The sequence below is a fragment of the Plectropomus leopardus genome, chromosome 10, assembly GCF_008729295.1.
Source record: "Plectropomus leopardus isolate mb chromosome 10, YSFRI_Pleo_2.0, whole genome shotgun sequence".
Classification (NCBI taxonomy): Eukaryota; Metazoa; Chordata; class Actinopteri; order Perciformes; family Serranidae; genus Plectropomus; species Plectropomus leopardus.
In genome coordinates, this window is record NC_056472.1 from 31,651,501 (window position 1) to 31,677,665 (window position 26,165).

The following is a 26,165-nucleotide window of genomic DNA, read 5'->3' on the forward strand; positions in this document are numbered from 1 at the left end:
GGGATTTCTTTCAAAAACATGGGGAAAAGGTACTTGGTAGGATATATTCCACAAATTGCAAGAAATTAGTAGATTTAGGTACAAGAAATTAATCTTAAATAATAAAAAAAAAATAAAATAAAAAAAAAGAAATTAGTAGATTTTGGTGCCAAAAATTAATCTTAAAATAAAATAAATAAAAAAAAAATTAGTAGATTTAGAAAACTCTTTTTAGAAGCTACAGAAAAAAAATGTCTAGGAAAAAAGAAAAAGCAAGGAAAAAACTTTATTCATTATTGTCATAATTACATGTTTAAAATTATGTTACAGAATTCATTTTTTCCAATATTTTTGAAAGAAATCGAGGTAGTTTGCTCAGGTTACAAAGGGTTAAGATAAACTGGTAAAATTCAAAGTACCTTATAAATAACGTAGAGCCGTTTTGTCACAGCAAAGATGAGAAAGATGTTGTTTTCTGCCAGTTTCTCCCCCAGAAGAGCCAGAGAGGGATAGTCCTGTAGAGAGAGATGGCAAAGGGCATTATGGGTATTTTCATGCACACATGATGTATATATACAGCAGAGTTTCCAGACAGGAAGCTCGCAAACGGATGTTGGAGCTCTTGTGTTTACATTGCTCAGCTGGCTCTTTGACACCAGAGAAAAGGTTGACGTTCTTTTGGACGAGAGATCGTCTTCATCGGCATCAAGAAAGTCTGAGAACATTCCAGATAACTGTGAGATGCGGCTACTTTGACCGGATGAAGTCCAATCTCCACTGAGATTTTTATTTTAGATGGATGGAAAAAAAAAACAATCTTCCAGTGATTTATATCACCAATCCAAAGCTCTTACTCGAACAGAGAAACGTGGAACAATGTGTCCCACAGCTAGTTTCAGGCATAACAAGACTGGGGTCAAAGAAAAATCATGGCCTTTTACAACAGGATTTCGACACTGTAGTGCTCTAACATATCAAACAAACAGTGTTTTGAAATTCTGCTTTCAGTGGAAAATCAACCAGAAAAAAATGAGTGGAAAAATCAACTCAGGAAAAATGTTGGCATTGAACATCTCTGCAAACCACGGTTACTTTTGCACATTATTATGAAGGAACACACTGAAACTTTACATTTGAACAACACTGTGGTTAAAATGTGGTTAGATTTAGTTATGACAACTGCTTAGTTAGTATGGAAAATATCATCTTTGGGCTAAAAATACCTGGTTTTGGGGGAATAGTGCCTGTTGGAAAAGTAGCAATGTCTTGGTAAAAAAGCTACTGCTTTTCTTGGCAATATCTCCACTGGCAAAACACAGACAGGCTGCTAAAAGATAGTCACATTTTGGGGCTAAAAAGCCTCAGGAAACACAGTGACATGTCCCTAAAATTACCTATGTTTGGGGCTAACAAGCCACTCAAAGCAGAGCATCAGGTCCCTAAAAACACCCATCTTTAAGGGATGATAAGACGTAGAAAACGCAGCAACAAGTCCCCTAAAAAAACACCCATGTTTGAAGGCTAAAAACAGCATCATAAAACAGCATCAGGTCCCCAAGAAAAACATCTCTGAGGGCCAAAAAGCTGCGGGGAAAAACACAGAGACAGGTCGCTACAATCACCGATATTTGGGGCTAAAAAGCCGTTCAAAGCAGAGCATCAGGTCCCTAAAAAACACCCATGTTTGGGGGCTAAAAAAGCATCATAGAACAGCATCGGGTCCCTAAAAAAACATCTTTGAGGGCCAAAAAGCTGCAGGAAACACAAAAATCACCTATGTTTGGGGCTAAAAAGTCACTCGAAGCAAAGCATCAGGTCCCTTAAAAAAAAAAAAACATCTTTCAGGGCTGAAAAGAGACAGGTCCCAAAAAACACCCCCGGTGGTCCTTAAAAAACACCTAACACAGCGACAGGTCCCTAAAATTCTTCATGTTTAAGGGCTGAAAACTGGGGAAAAGAGGAAAAACACTGGTTTGGTGGCTGAAACGGTTTTGTTGTTGTTCTTGAACATTCGTCTGCACGTCATCCTCCACCTTCTGATAACAAAGTCAGCTCATGAACTGCGTCACCTAAGAAACTCTGACATGATTAATATGAAGCATTCAAATGTAACACATCCGTAGTTTGCAGAAATGTACAAAGCCAACATTTTTTCTTCTTGCAACTGGGCAGGAAAAATCTTCATTAAACCCAGCACAGAGCTGTATACCTAATAATCCGTTTTTATAGCATAAATCCACACACAACCTATAATCTCATTGTGAATGAGACTTTCTTTGAGTGCATTTGCTGCATCAAACAAAAAAATCCACATGTTCCAGTTGATAGAGTTTGGTCGAAAATGTGGGCCAAAGTTCTCAAATAGTTTTTTTTTCACTTATTGAGCCGTGTGTTTACAAGTTAGCAGAGTATTGTGTGGTTTTACTGGCAGCCTGCAGGTGTGGGCGTTTGTATTGGCCCTTCCCTCTGCAATTACCGCTGCAGGCTGCGGCTAATAACAAGAATGTGTTCTTACTCAAGTTGCCGGGTCAATGAGAATTTAAAAAATGCCTCATTTCACTCGTGCTGAATTCACTGAAAGTCTTTCTTTGAACATCTTTCAACACATGAACATATAATGAACTCAACTCCAGTCTTCTATGTTTGGATAAGAGCCAAGAGGAGCCAGAAATCCAAAAACAAGGTTAACATGGTATCATAAAAAGCTCCATGTCATTAAAGAAGGAGACATACCTCTTAGTCATTCTTTGAGTAAACACAGGGAATTCCAACGTCCACTCAGCTGGGTTTTGTATGGAAAAGTACCTGAGCTTTACTGAACTATGGGAATGTGTGTTACACTTAATTCTACGTTTCAACTTGGACAACGTAAAGCTGCACGGTGAATTCACTGCTGTAAGATCCAAATTTGGAAAACAGCAGTTAGCAAAAAATGTTGCACACTTTCATGCATTGTGTTGCTGAAATAATGCTGCTCATGTCTTTCTACCCCAAAATTAAAACCACATATTTTACCCCGTACCCATAGTGCCGTTATTTTGGTGTGAGCTGCCGAGTGTCGGAGATATCGGCCGTAGAGATGTCTGTCTTCTGTACAACACAGTAAAACTAAATGGCACTCAGCTTGTGGCGCTCAAAGAGCCAAAAAATACATTTGTGAAACCCAACAGCAATGTCTCTTTCTAGAAATCATGACTCTGTTACTGAAGATAATCCACAGATCACCACGAATGACATCTCCAACACTCACACCAAAACCATCAGGACTGATAAAAAGCACAGAAGATAAGAGGAAAAATATGTGTTTCTGTCTTTCAAGGTTACTTTAACTTCATATTTCCTAAAACTATTCCTTTATGAGAAAGACAGTGGAGGGGTTTTTCAGATGAGGTCAGACACTGTTGTTTGTGAGCCAAACAGAAACAGCTCATCTTACCATCTGCGTGGAGGCGCTGTACTCGTTCTTCTCGTCGAGGTGGCAGAGTCCATCGTGCGGCTCGACGAGTCCTCCCAGCCGACCGTCCAGAGCGAGGTGAGGGACGTCGTCTGTGGCGAACACCAGCAGGTGGTAAGCCTCCTTCCTCCAACCGATCTCCTTCTGTTTACGGGGTGCAGCAAAGACAGGTTTGAGGCTTTCTTCTTGCGTGTGCAGCGGACTTAATCGATGACCGTGATTTGGTTTGATTATTGGGTTAATGATTAGAGACAGGATAAGCAGAGACATTTCATTTACAGATGACAGAAACAAGATCAGGGCTGCTGCTACAATGATTATTTTATTTTTTATTAGCTTTTATTATCAGTAAATGTGTAAATTATTTTCTCAATGAATCAAGTCAATAAAATATCACAAAAAAGTGAAACACGGCCTGAAGCTCAGAATGACAAACACTCGTGTTACATTGTTTATCATCATGTAGGATGAATGTAGGAGGGTTACTTTTAAAATGTAATGGGTTACATATCACTAGTTACCCTGTTAAAAAAGTAATAAGTCACACTAAGTACTTCATCAAAGTAATGTAACTAATTAGATCTGATTAATTTTCTATCTTTTTTTAACTTTAACTTTTTAACTTCAACTTGGTGAGAATTGTTTTATAAATTTCAAGAAACTGGTAGATTTAGAAAACTAACTTTTAAAAAGCTAGGGGGAAAATGTTGAAGGAAAAAAGAAAAAAAATAGAAACTATAATAAAACTATAAAACTATATTTAGAGCAAATTATTACAATCACATTTTAAATTGTGTTACATAATTATTATAACTTTAATTTTAATTAAATAATACATTTTATTATTTTTATATCTTTTTAAAATTAATTTTCTTATACTTTCTAATAATTTCTTGCCAATTTCTGGGCCATTTCTTCTTTAACTTCTTGTTGCCTTCTTCCCATGTTTTTTTACAAAAAATCAAGCCAATATACTCAAATTTCTAAGGGTTGGTGACTACAGTGATTACTCAATTATCAGATTAGCTGCCAACAAATTTTCCTGTCGATCGACTGATTTTTGCAGCTCTAAACGACATATCGAAACAAGCAAACGCCTCGACATTCTGGGCTCTATCGTCATTTAACTGAGAACTCGTCATCATTTTCCACAAGTTTGAGAACCACTGATCCAAAAACAGTGAGAGCGTAACAGCCGCAGTTTTCTGCCGCAGGCCTCGTGAGCGTTTGACAGAGTGCTGACTAATGAATGCAGCCAAAGAAACACAACATTGCAGCCGCTTTCTTTTGTTCATTATTTTCCGCCCGTACAGAACACAAAGAGCTGAGGATCATTTCCCCATCAGAGGAAATACAGACACAAACTCTATGTTGTGTGTGGGAAGGTTGAGCCTTACACACACACTAATGAGTGTTTCCTGTTATTGAGGAAAGCACATATGTTGCAAGGAGATAAAGTGCGTTCAACTCATCGACAAAGCATGCAAGTTATTTTATAACAGCCCAGAGCAAACGAACACTTTACACATCTATTTTGAAACATAGGTGAGACGAGCCGGAGACAAACTGCAGAGAAACTCCGACACAGCGTCGAATTTCCAATATAAGTACATTTTATGTGGCATTTCAGCGTTACAGAATCAATAAATATGTTTATTTTAAAAGTTAAGCAATGCGTGGAAGTTTTTTCTGCAAAAAAACAATCAGCCAACAGAAAACCTGAGACCAAATCAAAGCTGTATCACAAGCTCAAAGCTTCGAAGCTCATTTATAACGTTCACATTCATCCTTCTTCTTCTGAATTAATAATGAAATGCTGCGCAGCTGTTTCTTTTTTTGTCTATTCATTCTTTGTGACCCTTTGAAATTCAAGCAAACTGGCCTACTTTCTTTCAAAAAAAAAAAACAACACAATGAACAAGGAAATGACCTGTAAAAGTGATACATTTAAAAAATTCATTCTGAAACATGATTTTAAATAAAAAAATCAAAATAATTATTATAGTCTACATAATAAATAGGGCTTTCTGGACATTTTTGAGTTTTTTTTAGCTATTTTTCTATAATTCTTTTCTGTTTGACACAAAACTATTCAACTCAGTTGATGTATTTTAAGCGATCTTCACGTGCTAACCTTCACATTAAATTGCCGGCCTGACGAACAACAATAAAAAAAACGGGATCAATGATCCTCGGACAGACTCAGCTCGGCCTCCTAACCAGTGAGCGTTTGAAATAGTGCAGCAGAGTAAATTACAAGGCAGGAGCTACTCGCAGGATGTCATTCTCTTCCTGCAGAAAACAATTAAACTGGAAGAGGAAAACAGGGATACGACGGGGCCGGCGAGCGACTCGTCCTCATGTTTAACCAGCTGCACCAGACTGCACTTCCTGTCTATCCCCCCTGGTGCTTTTCATTAACAAGCAAATAGGCCAGACGCTTGTCACGGGGGCACCTCAGCGGCTTTCCCTGCCGTCTGAGCCAAATGTGTGCTGTCACTCAATCAGGGCTCACACACATCTAAACCAATAAAATTCAAAGACTTTTCCATGATTTTGAGGCCAATTTTAAAGACCTCACATCTGTAGCTTTTTTAAAAATATATTATTTAAAAAATAAAGACTTTAGAACAGGAATAGAACTAACATTTAAATATAAAATATGGACTGTTTGTTATTTATGAGAGGGGAGGGGGTGTTGTAAAAAGGGGGGAAATAATTTTTTAAGCACAGGGGAGGGACTTGTGTTTTATATTTTGGCTGTCAGGGAGGGGCATGCCACTTTAAGTAGCTGTATTTTGTATTCATTTACCACTGGTTTTTAAAGACTTTTGGCAAATCATTTTGTTGATTTTTTCCCCTTCTTTTGGTGATTAAAAATTAAAAATATATATAGTTTATTTATTTTTGGGTGATGAAAAAATAAAATAAAAAATAAAACACACCTTTCAAATAATCCACAGGCCCACAGGTTTGGAGGGCATATTTCCTTTAAAAAATATTTTAATTTTTGATTATTTATTTTTTAAGAAAGAATTTGAGCTTTTTGTCTGTTAATTTAAAAAAAATCTAAGAATTTTAGCAATTTTTTTTTTTAAAATGTTGATGAATTTTTGTTGAATTTTCCAAATCATGTGTTATTATACAGGTCTGTGAGACAAAACTCCATGACTTTTCCAAAACTTTCAGGGTATATTTAGTTTTTCAAAACTTTCCCAAGTCGGGAAATTGCTATTTGCAGATCCCATGATTTTCCAGGTTTGTCATGATCATAAAAACCCTGCTAAGTGTAACCGAGTCAGTGAGCCTTCAGAGAGTCTCAAAATAAAGACTACTCAATAACAGATGAAACTAAGCCTCTTAAAGAAAAGAGATTAAGAAATGAGACTGTTGTCACCTTACAAACTGCAGCCTGCAGGATGGCGTCAAATCCGCCTTCTGGAGCGTCCCGGTTGCGAGATACCATCTGCTTCTGCACCTCCTCGTTAAAGCGGTCCACTTTGTCCGTCAGTGAGAGGATGTGGCGGAAACCGAAGGTGGGGACGCAGTTGGGGAACAGTTTGTATCTGTGCAGGGTTAAAAAAGAGAGAGGTTTAAATGAAGATATTTCCTCTAAAAGTCTCATCAGCACAACATTCACAACAGTAAAAAGGTTACGCCTCAGTTTATCTAACTGACTGACTTAATGTGTACAAAAATTCATTTTAAAAATCGCATAAATCCTAGCAAATTATTATGGGTTACTTTTGTTTTGATAACCGCATAAAATATTAAATCATAAACTCTTAAAGGAGGATTTCACCCCACTAATGATTATTTGTACATTAATTATTCACGGTGTTAATGTGTTTATAGATTTATGACAAAAACTTTGTTTTTCTCCCATGCCGTCAAGGTGAACAGAATCAAAAAAACTGAGAAAAATCGTGATGAAAACTCTTGCAGTGTAATACAAGCTTCATTTATCCAGTCAGTTCAGTTATCCAGCCAATACATGCGTTCTCACTAAAACCTTAAGATTTAAAACTGAATTGAGAGTAAAAATGATCTATTGTCTCTTCAAAGCCAGACTCCACAGACAAAAACAGTAATTTTACCTCGCTGAACACTGGAGTTACTGATCGACCGCTGCCTCAATCCATTAGTTTGTTATTGTGTGACATTTTCACTGCCTGTCCAAGGCGGGAATATTGCACTATTATCTCGCCTCGACGTTCTGTATATAATGTCTGACTGTGGGAAGGGGAGACAGAGCGGTGTCTATTTATGGGCACTGTATCTTTAACAATATGCAGCGTGACTGCATCAGTAACAGCTTTGCAGCGGGTCGCTTTCCTGTCACACGGGACACAACGGGAAAATGATTCCACTAATATCGGCTGCTTTTTAATGTTTGTTTGTGGGCTGACGCGGCCTTGTGCATTTCAGAACAAGACACATATTGAGATGTTGAAATAAATCGGTCGTGCTGCTGCCTTTAGCTGCAACAGCCTCTTTAAACAAACTTCTGACTGTGGTTTGTTTGAGATCTGATGCTGCAAAACGGAACCAGTTCCACATAACTGAAGAGACGGTACCGTCTTTGGAAAAGTACTTTTCATTGTCATTAATGCTTGCTGTCATGCTGTTGTGTGTGTGTGTGTGTGTGTGTGTGTGTGTGTGTGTGTGTGTGTGTGTGTGTGTGTGTATCTCTAGCAGGTGAGCGTGGGGTGAGGGCGAAGTCCACTACGAACTACAGAAGCCCAAAGACAGCAGCGGAGACAGTTAAAGGGATAATTTGGATTCTCATTTTAAAAACCGCTAAACCACAAAAATCACATTAATCACTAAAAAAAAAATATTTCGATATTTCGCCCAGTCCTAATGGATTAGAATCATGTCGTCGTCGTTTGGTTTGTTGTAAAAATTTAAGAGCGTTATAAAGAAGAGGCTCAGTAGAAGCTCTAAAGCACAATCTCTGTGTGAAACGGGCAACTGTTAAACATGGTTCCTGATGGCTTCAATTCATCAATAAATTTCTATTTTTGGATTGTTTTGCATTATTTTTGGAAGGTTTGCAAGAAATAATAGTTTTCTTATAGAACCAACATGGAACAATAGGTCGTGTTCTCATCAGTGCAAACGGGTTGAGCATCAGCAGAAGTGAAACTGGGCCGCTCAGAGGTCAAAGCGCTGTCATCTATCCCCTTTAATATTTCCCTGCCGTGCTTCACTGTTAGTGACTGACACACACACACATGCGTGCAGCCAACCAAAGCCATAACCCAGATGGGAAGTGATGCGCGATGGCGGCCGCTGAGTTAGTGCAGTGCGGTCTCACCTCCGGGGCAAACATCGTGTGCCGCAGCTTTTCACCCTCGATCTGCTCTGCTCCCTTTCAGTTTGTCCTCATCAACAAACCTTGCAGAGTGCGTGAGGTGAACGGGCTGTTTGCAAGACCTGCTGATACGCTCTGCTTTATCAGATAAGGAAAAATCTTTCATCTTTACCACTGCAGGAAGTCTCGCCATACATGATTTATGAACGCGCAAAAATAGAACGTGTGGGTCAGAGTAAATTATTATTTCAGGATTTCCCTTTCTGGCCCATTTATGTCACGAGAGAGCAGTTTTTAGGCTCAACAGATGCACATTTTTGTTGCTTGGACTAAATTTAACCTGGCTGACAACATATAATTTCATACACTGTTTACCACTAATTTTCCGTGACTTTTCAGCAAATTTTTAAGACCATAAATTCTTCTGTTCTGTTCTTTGTAATTATTTTATAAAAGCTTATTTAAATATATAAACATATTATTTTAAAGAATAGTGACTTCAGAACAGGATTAGAACTTAATACTTAGAGAAAAACATGTTATCTTAAAAAAGCCTTTTTTTTTTTCAAATAAAAACTTTTAGTGATTTTTAACAAAAAAAGAAAATTGGCAATTTTTTTCTTTACAATTTTTGAGTGATTTTTTTTTAAGAAAACAAGCCTTTCAAACCCATAAGCCATATATTTTGTATATATTTTGGTAATTTTTAAAGAAAAAAATTGGCATTATTTTTCTTTAAAAACCACAAAATTGCACCATTAATCCCAGCCAGAAACTGAAAAAAACAGAAATATCGTGGTATATTTAAATTTCTGACAGTACTTGAACACATTACGTGTTATACCACAGGTTTGTGAAACAAAATTCCATGACTTACCAAAACTTTTAGGGTATGTTTCACTTTTTCCAAAACTTGCTACTTGCAAATTCCATGACTTTTCCAGGTTTTTCATGACTGTACCACTCCTGCCATTAGTATTTAAATCCAAAATTCATCAGAGCACCACCCTGCTGAAACCTGCAGTAAATCCTGCTGCCTGTACTCACCCATTGCACGGATTCTCCTGATACTTGGGTGCCGTGTAGGAGAAGGGCGACATGTTTTTGTCCACGAAGGAACCGAAGCCGAGCCTGAAGTTGCTGGTGAGTTTGCCCATCTCCAGGGCCAGCTTGGTGCCCAAGTTACGGATGGTGTCCAGATCATCTTTCATGGAAAGAGAGAGGTCCATCAGGTAGTAGAGGTCCACTGGGTAGTCCTCCACCTGCCGCACCTGCAGCCCGAACCACGTCTGAGCTCCTGGAGGGACGGCAGAGAAGAATCTGCATTCAGCTTTGTATTATAAGAAAATGGATCTTCTCTCGGGCTTGTTCAGAGGTAATTCCTGACTTTGCGTGTATATGTTTACCTGGCCGCAGGCTGAGCGAGATCTTCTGAGGCATAATCTGGACCACGTCGAACTGGGTCGACCCAGACCCTTTAGAACTCAGAGGCCTGTTCTCCAGGATGGAGATTCTGCTGATGGGGTACTCGACAAACCGTGCCTCGCAGCCCCTCTTCTGCAGGTTTTGAATAAAATCGCAGCGCGACGTCAGAGTCCGCCCTCTCCCGAACTCCTGATGGATGGAGAGACACAAACCTGCCATTACTGACTGTTATGAAAAGAGACCAGGGGCTGAAATATAATGACAAGTGTGGCGTGCAATCATTATTTCACCTCTGTGGAAACACTCAACAGTCACCAGAACAAACGTTGGCATTTAACATTTCTGCACACCATGGAAAGGGTACATATGTAGGGTGTTATGTAGCGAATACCTTAAAAATTGACATTAATTAATTTTTTAGTTAAGTTAAGGCACCAAAACCAGTTGGTTGTAGTTAGTAAAATATTGTGTTTTGGCTTAAAATATCCCTTTTGGGGGCAAAATCCCTGCTGGAAAACTAGTGGTGTGTACAAAACAACCATGTTTCACGCCACTATACCAGCTGGAAAATCCAGCGATGTCGTCGGTTGAAATTAAGCCACTTTTTGTGCCACTTTCCCAGCAGGAAATGCAGCAATTCCTCGGTTTAAAAATGAAAGAAAACAAAAAAGACAACAAAAAAAAAAAACACTTTTTGTGTCACTATCCCGGCAGGAAATGAAGCGAATTTTCTGTATTTTTTTTTTTTTTTTTTTTTTAAGGGATTTTTAGTCACTGTACCGACAAGAATCGCAGTGATTCCTCTGGGTCAGACATAATAATAATAATAATAATAATAATAATTATGTCACTATTCCTGCAGGAAATGTAAAAAAAAAAAAAAAAAAAAAATCAACCACATTTTGTGCCACTTTCCTAGTTGAAAAAGCACTGATGTCTTCCAGCACCACCCCAGCTGTCAGTACACGGACAAGTCACTACAAAACACCCACATCTGGTGACTAACACAACTGTTTTTGTTTTTCGTTGGTCTCAGACAGTTTGCCAGACGTCTTGCCTCGGTGTCACTGCCTCCATCATCCAATGAGTTTCAAAGTCAGTTGATTCGCTACGTCACTGTAGAAACTCTGCTATGAAGTATGAAGCATGCAAATGTAACATATTCTCAGTTTGCAGACAGCTGGGGCAGAAACCTGCACAGTCATGTGTAAATCCTTAAAGTACTGGTTCGTTATACCTCTTGTGCGCACCAGGCGCAGCTGGGGTGAATCAGGAGGCATTCTTCACATGACGTAGCGCTGCCGCTCATACACATGTTAAGACCTGAGGAGGCGTGGGAGGAGAGCAGAGACAGAGACGGTAACAGGACTGAGACTGAAGCAGAGAAACAATCACTGATTGGTTACTTATTAAATTGGAGACTGGAAAAACAGACAGCCCTGTGCAAAGTAATGCAACACAACACAGCACTCAAGTTTGTGATCATTTTAGTTTTTAGTGAGTCTGCAGGATGTTTATGCAGCTCAGTGATATTTGTAGCTGTAGCTTGTGGTGTCACATTAGGGTGCATTTTATTTTTAGATGTATTTTTATTAATCTACACGTGTAAGGATGTTGGTTTTGTTCCAACATCTACAACCTTTTAAAATCTGATCATTTTGGCTTGATTTCTTTCAAACAGTGGAAGATGTTAATGAGCAACAGAAATGATTTTAGCTCATTTATCTTTTCTTTAAAATTTCTTGGTGATTTTTTTTCTTTAAAAATTTTTAAAGTTTGTGGTGATATTTTAAAAAGCCTTTTTATATTTATTTTTTCACCCAAAAAAAATATTGTTCTCAATTCTGGTGACTTTTTGCCCTACAAATTTCTGCCATTTTTTCTTTATATTTTTTGGTATTTTATTTTATTTTATTCGTGGTGGTTTGTAAATCCATTTTTCTTTTCTTTTTTTAAAAAAATAAATTATTATTTAAAATTATTTGGCAACATTTGTTCTCTAAAATGTTGGAAAATTCGTTTTTTTTCTCTTTTTTTCTCTTTGTTTGGTTGGTTTTTTTTAATGGTGATTTTTAGAGAAACCCCACCTTCCAAACCTACCCATGTTTTCTTCCAAAATAATGCCATTTATCATAATAAAAAAACTGTAAAAACACAAATTATTGTAGGATTTTCAATTTTTTTGACAGTCTTTGGACACACATGCGTTATTCTACAGGTGTCGGAAACAACGTTCAATGACTTTTCCAAAACTTGAATGTGAAATTTATATTTCCAGAACTTCTCTAGGTCTGAAAATGTTTATTTGTTCCATAATTCTCCCAGGTTTCTCACGACTAGACTGTGTTAAAGATTTGCATATTACACAATTCATTGAATTGTTGTGGGAGATTTTGAATGAAAGAACACAGTTTATTCCTTCCTCTCTAAGTCACCTCTCCTCTGTCAACTGTCAGTAAACACAAACAACCAAATGTTGACTTGTTTCTCTCGCCTCCATGTGGCTCCAGTTTCCAGAAGCTGTGCACTCCTCGTGTTTGTGCTCCAAACACTGAACCCACTGTGCGATGCTGCAAAAACAGGCTGATAGTAGATGAAAGAGAATTTATTGCAGAGCAGACAGGCGCGCTTTGTCTTACCTCTGGCAGTGTGCAGAAATGTTTCCAGAAGCATGCAGCACAGAGCCGCTCGCCACATCCACGTCCCCGGGCTGCACATGCTGTCACTCGGCGTGTTTATAAACGCTGCGCGTGATTTATATCTCTGTCACCGATTTATGGCTTCACCATCAGACGGCTCATTGGAGTTAGTCCTGCTGGTTGTGTGCAAACCACATGCGTAAACAGCTCCACCGACGCGCTCCTCCTGTGCTCATACTGACGGGTCCGTGTGAAATCACGCAGACTCTCCCATTGTTTGACAGTGTGCAGAAAGCGAGCGCTCCTCTCAGCCCTGTTGAGTTTGACTTTCTCTGTTTGGACGCCTCTCCAGAGCCCTCCACGTCTTGACTACTTCACCCATAGCTGACAGCAACTCCAAAACTTCCCCGTCGATTTCATTTCACTTCTCGGTCCGACTCCGGTACGAAATCTGTGCAAACGTGGAGCAGAAAAGAAAAGAAAAACACTTAATACACAAACAAACACGCGTGCAAATCCAACAGCGGCTTTCTTTTCCAGATTTGACTGTTGCCTTTTCGGTTTGTCCGGTTTGAGTGCTAGCTGGAATCTCCGCCCATTCCCATGCAGGGATTACATTAACCCCTTCGCTGCTGTGTTGCACAGTTGGCACCGCGCTGAGGTTGACTTGCAGCCTGCAGGATGCTGCGGACACCTAGTGGTGGCTTCCGGGAAGAGGACTACTGGCTGCAGGCTGCCTATAAAAACTATCAGAAACATTGATTTTGCAAAGCGCATTTTGTGTGCAGAGCGGTATTGGTTTCAGTATTTGACACTGCACAAAAAGTAATATTAAAAAAAAAATCAATGCTGCTGCAAATCATTGACATAGCCTTGGTTGTGATAATAATAAAGTCTACATTGCATGCAGTATATTGGTAATAATAGTTTTTTGATCTGAAAACACGTGGCATCGTGACAGAAACCTGGAATTTAAAGGGTTAAAATTCTGAAAATTAATGAATATTTAATATTTATGATTAGTACTGAATGAAATAACAAATTTTTTTTTACTTTCATTGAGTTTATTCTTTTAACCAGCAACAGTCCTAATCATAAATATCAGATATTTATTAATTTACAGAATTTTAACCATTTAAATGCCGTTTTTTGTCATGATTCCACTATGTTTTTAAATTTTAAAATTTAATTTTATTTTAATTTTAATTTAAATACTAATAATAATTAATAATTATTATTTTGAATATACTACATGCTAAGTAGATTTTTTATTATCACAGCCTTGGATATGTCAATGATTTGTAGCAATATTGATTTTTATAAATTGTTATTTTTTGTGCTGTGTCAAACACTCACACCGCTCTGCATACAAAATGGGCTTTTCAAAATTAGGCTATAATAATATTATTTATTTTATTATATAATAATATTATTATTTTCTCATTTCATTGAGTCTATTTTTTAATAAACATCATCTCTCAGCTTAGATTCAACATATGAAGTTTCACCAAAGCTCGCCTTGTCTCCTTGTGGATGGCGTGTCTGCAGTAAAACAATATTAGAGTGCTTTAGTTATTTTGTACAATTTTTTTCGTTTTTATTTAACACTTGTTTGGCAAATGTAAACATATTTTCTCATGCCAATTAAGCATCTGAATTGAAATGAAAAGCCCTTGAATCAAACAGAAAGCAGCTGACATTGAGCAGAACAAAGCTAACGTAAGGAAAATATCCTTTTCACTTACAGACGACATAAAATACAACCAAAGATGCTCTGTGAACAACTTTAACTTCAACACCATACCAGAAATCTGTATAAACTCTGATTAAAAACAAATTAAAATAATAACATTTTCATGTAACTCCCAAAAAACTGACAGAGGAGGCACTGTGTGAAGTGTGCCCTCAAACTTTCAAATATCCAAAACAAAAAGCGGTAAATAAACCATCTGATGCTACTTTGAAGGAATGGTCTCTACGGTGAAGTAAAACACAGTTTTAGAACGTTTTTTCTAATTCCTTTTAGAAGAACTATTTCCCCTTTCTGTCAAACATCTGAGTTCTAAAGGAAAACTCGAGGGGTCGAGGTAGTTTTCAAAGAAAACATCTGAAGCACTGCTTCCTCCTAACTGCGCGGAGCTGGCTGCCTGCTCAGGAGCTCGGACGTCATCTCCCTGATGGTCCTGAGCGGCAGGCCGCTGAGGACGCCCTGGTGTTTGTCCTTCAGCTCCATCAGAGCGTCCACAATCCTCTGCCTCGCGACGTCGGGGTGGCGCTGTGTCAGCTCTGCCATCAGGGTGTCGAAGCTGCCCATGGTGCCGTAGTGTTGAGGCACGCAGGTTCCCTTCGCTGTCGGGGAGATGCACACCACCTTCCTGTTCTTGATGCCGGAGCTGAGCGGCGGCTGAGTTATCAGCTGAAGAGACGACAGAGAAATTAATCAAAACTGTTTAATTTTTCAGGATACACTGAATTATTGAATATCTCTATAATGGCGTTATGCTTTATTTCAGGGCTGCCACCCGTGATTACTATTGTTACGGTTTTGTTTATACAGGGTTCTAACAGATTTTCATGAATGAAAATTTCAAAACTTTATCATCTTACTTATTTAGATATACTCTATATATCTATATTTTGTGGTCTTTATTGCTATATTTACACATTTCTATTTCATTTTTGCAGTTAGTATCAGTACATTTTCCTATATGATCTGTGTTATTATTATTAATCATCATCATTAATAATGTTGCAGGAAACTGATTTTTTTTACATGTGCAATTGTACGGTCTCTTTCTATTGGTCAGCTTCCTGGTCCACTTTAAGAGGAGTTTGGTTCATGACCATATCAGAATCAGAATCTGGTTTTATTGCCAAGTATATTTACACATACAAGGAATTTGACTCCGTGTTTTGGTGCAAAACAAATAACAGGAAGAACAAAAATAGTAACTTTAAATAGAATAAAATTTAAAATACAGAAGTAATATAAAACTATAAAATAAAAGAGGAATATAAAGAACAGAAAATGTACGTACAAAAGGTGCAATAGAAACATCCTAACAGAACAGTCTAACAGCAGGCATGAGCCAAGAAACCACAAGTTTTACTTCTTCAAAACATCATCAGTTTCTCTGAATAAAGCAGATCTCGTACTTTCCTTCCTCACATTCTCACCTTTCTGTCAGTGCAGCTGGAGTCAGTCCTGGAGTTTTGTGGTTTGGCGGCCTCCCGTGAAGACCCGGGCCCCCTGATGGAGGCTGAAGCCTGGCTCTGGTTCTGGTTCTGGCTCTGGTTCTGGCTCCCACCAGGGGCTCTGTTGATGTGCTCCACATGTAAAGCATGGCCTTGCACGCAGCAGCCATTCAGCTCTCTCGCTGCAGCCTCGGCAGATTGGACTCCGCTTAAAATCACTATGGCAACTCTGGAGAACGCAGCCAGAGAGACGGGCAGCAGTAAGACTGACAGTAATGTGTCGGTATGGGAGGCAAATTGCTTATCGAACAGCTGCATTAAGAGTGTGACTTGTAACTGACGCTGATGAATAAGGATTAACAAAACAAAGATATAATGTTTAGAAGAGGAACATCTGTGCTTCTAGATGCAACAACACATGAATCTGACACACGTACGAAGGACTGAAAGTGACGTGTTAAAAACATCAGACAGCAGAGCGGCCGCTCACCTCAAATCATTCTTCAAAGCACTGATGCTGACTTCAGAGGGACGGTATTTCTCAAACCACAGCATCACATCACTCTGACAAAGACAAAAGATATAATTCAAAACCTGCACTGCCCTCTGCTGCCCGGTACGGTGACACACAACGCAGCAACTCTTCAAAATCTGAACTGCTATTACCCCTCTGAAGACTGTCAGTTTTTTTTGTGCTGCGCTCAGATGCCTTTTACAAGTAATATAACCTTTCAAAAACTGAGCAGACTGGTTCATTTCTTCCATAAAGATGGGGAAATTAGGCAACGAGCTACTTGGCAAGAAATGTCCCAACAATACCAAGAAATTTTCCTTAAAAAAAAATTGGATTATTAGAAAATAGTCAAAAAATAGGGAAAATGTCTAGAAAATCATTTTTTATAATTATAACATTTGTATATTTAATATTAAGTTACAGAAAAAATATGATATGATAAAATATATGATATAATTACATACATATACATCATTTTTTATTTTCAGCACTTCTTCTAGGTAAACGTTTTTGATTTTTCAAAGTCATTTTCTGGTTTTTGCTGCTTTTTGGGCCATGTTTTGTTAAGCAGCTTTTTGCATTCCCCCTGTGCTTTTGAAAGAAATTAAAACAATATGCTTGGTTTAAAAGGGTTAATATTCAATTACATATGACAACAATAATAGCACTTAAATCAGAAATACATTGATGTGGTTGTGTTTGTCAGCAGCAAAAATGTCCAAACTCACGTCAGTCACACTGGCGGGCAGATTGGAAACACAGAGGACGGAGCTCTTGACGTCCTCGCTGGCTGATTCTGTGGTTAAAACGCATTCAAATAATCAGTTTAAAATCTCTATATGTGCATTTCCAGTGCCTTAGCTATATTCACTGACCACTTACTGTTCGTCACATCTTTTGCGATCACGGTTGGGTCCGACTCTTGTCCCGTCTCGGCAGCCGCTGCAGCTCCTGCGGGCTCCAGGTCTTCTTCAGCATCGTACCACGCCTCACATGTGCTGAGCTCATTGCATTCAGCTGCTGTCCACACGCAGAACGGCCCACCTTCATTTCAATGACTACTTCCCGGGGGCCTCATTACATATAAATATCATAACTGCTTGTCTTTCTTATTTTTATTTTACCATAGTTTCTGCATGGGGCCCCGGTCCTTTATTTAAAGTGTGAGAGGGATGCTTTTGCTTACTTGTCTGCTTTTCTTCTGGCTTGTCTGCTTTATGGAGAACATCTTTGTCCCAGGGGACAAGAGTGACAGCTCTCCTCGGTTTGCTGTTCTCCTTCTTGACCTGTTTAAGACGAGTCAAACACCAAAGCTGTTGAGACTGATGAGAACAAAATTGGGCCCAGTTAGGATCAATAAAGCAACATGAGAGGTTTGGTTTTAGTTGGACTCTGACGTCTCAGTGTGTAAACATACCCTGCAGCTGCTTCTGCTTTTGTTATCAGAACATTTTTGCTCTGATGTTTCAGGTTTCTTCTGCTCCTCAGAGCTCCTTGGGATCAGAAATTAAAACATTACAGCGTGTAGGGAGTCTAGTCTGCTAAACCGCTGAAATTGAATCACATCAGACACACATGCGTGTCTGTACAAACATACCAAGTTGGAACATCTCCAAGGACATCAGCAATGATCTAAACCGGGAAAATGAGACCATTTCTGTCACTGCTGTGGTTCCAAATATATAAAACACAGACGGTTTTCAGTATTTGGGCATTATTGGTTAGCAGGCAGAGTGTCACCTGTGCAGGGGAGTATCTTGCTCCTGTGGTAATCTTCTCAGAATCAACAGACAGAGACTCAAGTTGCTCCAGAGGGACTCCTGCCACGATCTTATCCCTCATCTGACTGTAGTCGGAGTCTAGTTTTTGCAGAACGCTTGAAATGTTGACAGGAGGGTTCTTTGGGCTAAAGAGAGAGGGGAGTAATTACAGTAAACAAAAAACGGTCTTACTTCAAAGTAACCAATGAACGAAGAGTTTGCTCAGCGCAGTTTGATTATATGTACGTGATGTGGTAGCTTTCTACCCCGTCATTAGTAATTAAATAAACAGTTGGGATTGTGATTGGGTCTATCTCATAGACTGTATGAATAATACAGATTTATTAAAACTAGCTGAAAGGGGGCATATCTCCCCCTGCGGCAGTGGAGCCGAACATACTTCCGTCAATAAATGGATTCTCCCTCGGTGCTTGTATACAGGGACAAGGGCAGCAGTCAGATTAAATGACCTAATGAAGCTTTAACTGTAGCTCGACTGAACTGTGCATAGAAAACCTACTGACTGACTGTGAATATGTACCTCATACAACCCCACTTCAGAAAATCTGTAACCTTTAACACCTGGAGGTTTTTTCACTGCTGATGTGCACAACACAAATCCTTCTGGATGAATATTTTACATTCGAGAACTGTCCCAGTGGAATAACAAAGGTCAAGTCTGATCAACATTGACTGATATTTCTTACGTTGGGGGGAGCTGGCCTCCCTCAGCAGACGTGCAGAAGAGTCTCCAGCAGTGCTGTCGGCACACGGCGTACTGCAGGGCGAGCAGGTGCAGCTCTGCCTGCTGAGCACGCTGGATACAGTCACAGTCCTTCGTCAATGAACAGCCCAAACTGCAAAGAAGTATAGTATATATAATTAAATGTTAGTCCTACTACAGAAGAAATTCCCTGGCGCCAAGTTTATAGTATCTTGTGCTGCTTTCAGATGCCTTTCAAGAGTATTTAAACATTTGAACCCAGAGCAAACTGGTGAATTTTGCTTTAAAAGATCAGAAAAAAGGCAATGAGCAATTTGATATGAAAATTACATACGTACTTAAAATTAAGTTACAGATTTCATTTTTTTTCTGCCCTTTCTAAAAGTCGTGCCTTGTTTTTGTTTTTACTTTCTTTTTCATTTATTTATTTTTTTGTTTGTTTTGTTTTGGGTATTTTTTAACAATTTTTCAGAGAGAACTCTTGTAGCATTCACTAATTTATTGCTCATTTTTGGGTCATTTCTTCTTTCGTTGCTCATTACCTTCTTCCCATTTTTTTTTTTAGAAAAAAAAAACAATCAATTCATTTTGCTGAGGTTTAAAGGGTTAATATAGGACTGTGTGTATCAGATAATTACCTCTTCCTTTTCTCTTTTTGCTCTCTATGTTCCTCCTGAGCCATGCTGAGTTTGATAAATTCCTGAAACGTTAAAACAAGGTTGTGTAACGTTTTGCTGAAGCTATTTTAATGTTTGCTCTTTAGATTGAAAACCTTACCTCAGCGAGATAGTCCAGGTCTGCCATGTGGACCTCAGTGATAACATGCTTGTCTGCTGTTTCTGGATCCTCAGTTTGGGTGCCAGCTGACGTGCGCGGTGCCCGCTCAGTGCCGACCATAACGACACAGGTAGAAGCGCGGGGCAGAGGGGAGGCGGATGTTTCTGCAGTGTTAATCTTCACGGCAGACGAATCAGACTTCAAGGTCTCACTGCTGGCTGCCTGCGCTTCACTGTCAGAGATGACAGGAGCCGAGTGAACCCCGGTGGTGTGTGCTTTCACAGTTTTGCTGGTCAGACAGATGACGATGCTCTTATCGTCGCTCATGATGCTGTGGAAGCTGTCGCTCTGATCTTCGACGCATCGGAAACCATCATTATCTGCAGTGTTCTCGTTACCACAGACCATGTGATCCTGACAAAGTTCCACTGTGCTGTTTTCCTCCACTTGATCCAAAGGAGAGCCGACCTGTTGTAACTCGTCTGGCTGCATGATGCTCCTGTCACTGAACTCTGTACCATCCACTGCAACACTGTCAAAGCTGTAGTACTCCAGAGACGAGTCTTTTTCACTTGTTGGCCTGCAACATCAAACAATGATGCTCATACAGATAAACAAAATTCATTTTGAATTTCCAGTACTTTATACATTCTCTAAAACAACCATCAACATTCCTTATCAGTTCCTTTTTCATTACTGTATAACAGCTTTTTAAAATATATATTATTTAAAAAAGCTCATTAACACAACAAAGTCAGAACAGTCATGGAGGGGGTAAGTGACTGCGTTATTGGGCTTCGGTGTTGAAGGTATTGACTTTTTTAAAATAGTCTCTCGCTCACTCACTGTAGCAGGCAGCGTGAACAGGACTACACCATAACAGCAAGTGGGGAAAGTCAGTGATTCACAAGCACTCAAAAGTTTGTCAGGCTGACCTGGTACACTTACAAGAGCTGCTCAAAAAGATTTGTTCATTGATTTTTGCCCATCACTACTGAGTGAAGTGAAATATCTTTGTACCCAGATGAGGTTTGCTCTGGTTGGTCTTGGTAGGAGTTAGAAACTTGTTCTCAAACTGATGAACTGCAACAACAATTTATAATTCCCATATATGTTTATATGTTAATATAAAATGTTAATTAACTAAGAGCTGCAAGAAACGAACAAATTGCATTTTGTGTCAACCATAAGATGCACACTCACTGTATCTGACTGACTTCAGCATATGTGAAGTCAGCACACTGGCTTTGTGCCATTGCAGTCTGGCTCCTGAGCTCTGGCTTTCCCCCCAGTCTGCATCTTTCCAGCTCCACGTCCAGAGAGAAGCTTGCCAGGGTTGCTGGATCCTTGAACACAGCTGCACTGTTGCTATTGCTCGCCATCTGCCATAATGGCCTTTGTTCGCTCAGATGGGATGAACCCTTCAAAAAAAATCTTATATTAATCTTTTTGCATAATAAGGAAACTTTGCATTCACAGTCAAAGTCTCTACTAGTGTTACAACCAGCTGTTTAATATACAGAGAAAACTGTTTCTACCATCACAGTTTGGGCGGTCTGATGGTTTGCTTCCTGTGGGATCTGGCTGTCAAAGGCTGTTAGGAAGCGGTCTTGCAGGCGGATTTGCTGTTTGGTGTGGCAGACTCCCTCATGCGGATGTTTTTGTGATGCATCCCCACTGTTGCTACAGCCAAGCAGGGTCAATGTCTCTCTCAAATTGGGAAGCACCTCTATGTCGCGATGTGCATGAGGCATTTCTTGCAAAAGAAGTAAACAAACAGAACTGGAAGCTGAAGCTTTTTGCTTGCGTCTTAATTCCATTCTCCAATCTTATGACAGGCTTTTTTTTTGTTTTGCCAGCACTCGAATATGGATATTTCTTAAAATGCTTATCCCTAGTTTTAATGTTTAATGTGGTAGCTGTGTTGGCTCATTAGGTTAGCAGACTGTTTCCCAGACAAAGACTAAGCCTAATCACATACTAAACTTTTTTCTCGATGATTTCTACATGTAGGTTTTAACAACCTACTTTTTTCATCCAGGTAGTACAATGTCAAGACAATGATTTATCCACTGTGCTGAAGCTATAGACGTGTTAAATGAGACTCATGTTTCTGTTTTAGTCCATTTCAAAGCTTAGTCACAGTCTGGAAAACTGGCTCTACAGAAAATAAATATATTATTTTTTCATTCCAATTATTTTGACATGTTACTCACTAGAAATAATACTGGTGCTGGGTAATTTAAAGATAATGGATTCCCAGATGAATTTTCTGTGTGCTCTGTTTTAATTTAAAGGGTTTTTTAAGCAGCCTGGGATTTCTAAAACCGCAGGATGTGTAACCTGAGTTACAGTTCCTGATCAGCATTAAAACCGAAGTCAAATACAAAAACATGTTTTAAAAAATCTGAGTAATGCCTTTAATCTAAGATGTTTCTTATTTGTCTTTTAAAAGTCACATTAAGCTCTCAAAAAAATAAATACAAGTATCTTACCAGATCTGCTTGTCTTTGCTCCTGACATTGTAGATCTGAAAACAAAGATTCAACAATAAATCAGTGGAAAATGATAAAAGCTTGACTCATTTGACTCAGCGTGTTATCTATTCGCTGCACTTACTGCGCGTCGTGCGTGTGGTTGCTGGATGTCATGATCGGCTGCGCAGGTCTGTTGGCTCCAGTGGTGTCTGTGATGTTAGTGAATAAAAGCTGTCAGTGTATAATCTGTGCACAGCTATACGAAGATAACAGCATGTTTACAGACTTACTCTTCACATAAACATGATGCCGAGACAGCTCTAGGGCCGGATGTCTTTGCAGGAAGTGGTGAAACCCTCCGTCATCTAGAGAAAATGAAAAAAATTACATTTGACTGTTAATCTCCCACCTAATTACAAAAAAGGTGGGCACTGCCAGTTACACATTAAGTTTAAATTTGCCGCCTGCCCCGTATATACAAAGTTACTTCTCGTGTCAGCTTAAAGTCGAGACAACTCTGTCCGCCCCGTATTCGACAATCCTTTAAGCACTCTAGTTTATGAACTCGGTAAAGTGTTGTCTATGTTTACTAAAATTTTTAAACCAATCACACCAATCCTAAAATGCTTTGGAAAACAGTTGCATGAACTTTTTCCAGTTATGCACATGAAGAAGCTGCAATTCAATCATTTAAAATGTCAAGATAAATGGGAAAAATCCCACGGTCCCTTCTGACAACACTTTGACTCAATCTGACTCCATCTTTATGAATTTATGGATCAGGACTTTTCTCTCTGTATTGATCTCATATTTCTGTATTTATTTCGTTTACACCAACCCTGGCTACAATGAACGATATGTACCGTTATGAGCTCATGTCGTTTAGACACAAGGTTACGATGAACTGTAACTCTCCTCCTGGATGTGTGTGAGTGTGTGTGACTGTACTTTTAAGTTTTGTGGATTGATTTATGTTTTGTTTATGTCCTCACAATTTGCCAATGAAAATAATATTTAAAAGTGGCGCCCGCTCTACCAACTGAGCTAGTGGGCTTTCCTCTCTCTCTCCCCCTTTCAGGCCTTAGCTGTCCTCTCTCCAATAAAGGCAAAAGCCAAAAAAAAACTTAAATAAATAAAAAATGTATAATAATAACAACAATTTAAAAAATAATAATAACAATAAAAAAGTGGGGACTAAATTAAACCTGGGAATAACATGTACAGATTCTGAAAATAGGCATCTACATTATTTTCTTAGTGTTAGAAAATAATGTAAAATGCCCCTAATAACTTCCCAACATCACCTCTCTGCAGGTCTTGTTTAACTGCCCAACAAAAGCCAAAGTCATTTGATTTACAATTAGAAAATGACTGAGAAAAGCAACAAATTTTCACATCGAAAAATAACTTGATGGTTAATCAATTATCAGAATGGTTGCCAATTAATTTTCTGTCACTCAACTAATCATGTCAGCTCTGGTATGTTGCATGGATTTTGGCTAACATGAACACAAGCCGTCCGAACAAGCTTTAGCCTTGCTGCTATACTCATCAATTAAAAAATATACAAAACAGATGTGATTTTGGCCCCATGTGGCCACACTGAAACATACCTTGTATGATCTTCCTGTCTTCTGGACACAAATGGAGATACCAACCCAGCAGCTTGGGGTCAGTTAAGGAAAGGTATATATGGTTATCCACCAAATTAAATACAGAACTGTAAAATGGAGAACAGCCCTCAGTTATACACAGCTATTCACATTAATTGAACTAAACATACAGATGGCGAGATGATATAGCTGCATACCTGTCCAGAAATAATTTTCTGTTCTCTGCTGTTGATGAAGAAAACACAGATTAATGAGTAGCACCCTAGGCAAAATGTGTTACTGATAACAAGACATTATTGCAAAGATTTTTAAATGACTAACTAGAAAACGCATTTAGTGCAGAAAATTCATGTGAATGCAGACAGCTGACTCAAAACCATGGCTGAAAATGCAGAAATCAAATCAAATTGCCCCAAACATCTGAGGTGAACTGCCTTACCTAAAGACGCTAAGAGCTGAAATACATTACTAAAAAAGCTGGACACTTTTAGTAGAAGTAGTACCAGTTTTATATATAGTTCTAGAGGTAGTACAAGCAGCAGTAATAGAAGAAGTAGCTGTAATACTACTACTTGAAGTAGTCGTCTCAGATGTCGTAAAAAAAAAAAAATAATAATAATTAAATACAGTAGGAGACAAAACACACACAAGAAAGAAAAAGAAGAGAAAGAGAACTAGTAGTTGAAGTATACACGTAGTAATAATGGTAATGGTGGTAGTAGTAGCAGCAGCAGTAGTAGTAGTTAGTGGTAGTGGTAGAAGTATTTCAAGTGGGAGTTGCAGTATATGCAGTAGTAGCAATGGTAGTAGCAGCAACAGCAGTAATAGTAGTAGTAGAAGTAGTTGAAGTGGTAGCGGGAGTATAAGCAGTAGTAGTAGTAGTAATAGTAGTAGTAGTAGTAGTAATAGTAGTAGCAGCAGCAGCAGCAGTAATAGTTGTAGTTAGTAGTTGTAGTTAGTAGTAGTAGTAGAACTAGTTGAGGTGGTAGTTGCAGTATAGGCAGTAGTAGTAATGGCAGTAGTAGAAGTAGCAGCAGCAGCAATAGTTGTAGTTAGTAGTTGTAGTTGTAGTTGTAGTTAGTAGTAGTAGTAGTAGAAGTCATAGTCGAGGCAAAATGTGTCATTAAGAGACATTAAGAGATCAATATTTTTATGTACCTAATTAATTTTACAGCGCATCGGAGACAGCATTGATCATTCAAAGCTCGCTGCAGTCAGAACCTGCTACTTTATGATATTTTACCAAATAAAGCTTTACCAACATAATTTCAGTAACAGCTCTTCGGGGACGTTACTTACTGGGACTCGGCCACCGTGTTGTACCTGCAGGGCAACACCCGCGACGGCTCCACCACGCCCGCGTTAGCCATGTACGTTGACCCGGGAACGGTCACCTCGTACGGTAACGTGATGGGAAAGCTCGGCCACACGGTCTGAAAAACAGCCATGGGTTGAATGTCCGAAACATCCGTCCAAAAAAACGGATAAGCAGCCATTGAGGTCGACAAACAGCGCGACTCCGTTACGACTTCAAAAATGAACGTTAACGGCTAGCTAACTAGTTAGCTAGCTGATAGGCTAACCAGGCTAATCGAAGCACAAAGGGTTAACGAAAAAACACGCTGAACGCCTTTTACCTGCTGCGTTGACATTTTCAGCGTCTTTGAATAAAATATATATATATTTATATTTATAAAGTCGGACTTTGGTTGGATTCAGTCGCTAATAAACGTTTAAAGGTGGCGCCATTAGCTAGTGAGCTAAATTAGCCGTCCCTATCTGCACCTGATTAATCTGCCAAAAAGTTAATTAAGTTAATTGGTAACTACAGTATCAGCGTTTTTTTATTTTTAAAGGGTCAGTCCACCCAAATTTTTCTGCACATTCTCTCACTCCATGCAGTCCAAGTTTAGGAAAAGCCAAATGATCTCATATAAATCACAAAAGACTGACGTTTGTACAGTTTTACCACAAAAAATGTTAAAAGTCAAATTCCTGCATATTTTCATCCAGTTTTCTCTTGTTTACCTCTGACACACAAAAAGGACATGGGCTGAAGCTCACCAAATATAGCATTATTCAATATATTGTGATCTCTCAAGTGGAGAGAGTCGTATTTGAAAGTACAGTTGGGTCTGTGTTCACTGATGCTAGTGATCAACACCCCCGCGCGCCACTCAAGGATCCTGCTGTTGTGGTTTTTTCTCCCAACAGCCACAGGGAAGACAATTATGTAAGTTTGACGTCAGCCTGCTTAAAATCCAGCGGATTAAATGTAGTGGCTGTATTGT

At 39.0% G+C, this 26,165-nt stretch overlaps 2 protein-coding genes across 2 annotated transcripts in view; both read right to left on the bottom strand.

Moving 5' to 3' along the window:
* Window positions 1-13,563, bottom strand: part of itgb5 (integrin, beta 5) — a 59,468-nt gene extending 45,905 nt beyond the window's left edge. Inside the window, exons 1-7 of the mRNA XM_042494305.1 lie at window positions 12,815-13,563; window positions 11,413-11,498; window positions 10,157-10,364; window positions 9,798-10,047; window positions 6,831-6,999; window positions 3,416-3,577; window positions 399-494 (exon numbers count right to left, since the gene is read on the bottom strand). Of these exons, the coding sequence (XP_042350239.1) occupies window positions 399-494; window positions 3,416-3,577; window positions 6,831-6,999; window positions 9,798-10,047; window positions 10,157-10,364; window positions 11,413-11,498; window positions 12,815-12,893 (1,050 nt within the window). The 5' untranslated portion in view covers window positions 12,894-13,563. The remainder of the gene's footprint in view (window positions 1-398; window positions 495-3,415; window positions 3,578-6,830; window positions 7,000-9,797; window positions 10,048-10,156; window positions 10,365-11,412; window positions 11,499-12,814) is intronic.
* Window positions 13,564-14,488: 925 nt separating this feature from the next.
* Window positions 14,489-25,240, bottom strand: rbm44 (RNA binding motif protein 44; the record flags this gene model as incomplete). The annotated part of the gene is made up of 20 exons (XM_042494053.1): window positions 14,489-15,230; window positions 15,992-16,238; window positions 16,500-16,573; window positions 17,252-17,319; window positions 17,406-17,543; window positions 17,710-17,845; window positions 17,941-18,016; window positions 18,121-18,155; window positions 18,264-18,429; window positions 18,991-19,140; window positions 19,646-19,707; window positions 19,785-20,364; window positions 20,988-21,205; window positions 21,323-21,540; window positions 22,280-22,314; window positions 22,404-22,470; window positions 22,552-22,626; window positions 23,875-23,981; window positions 24,072-24,099; window positions 25,174-25,240. Coding segments are annotated over 20 exons (2,838 nt in total), but the record flags the coding sequence as incomplete, so codon positions are not given.
* Between the last annotated feature and the right edge of the window lie 925 nt (window positions 25,241-26,165).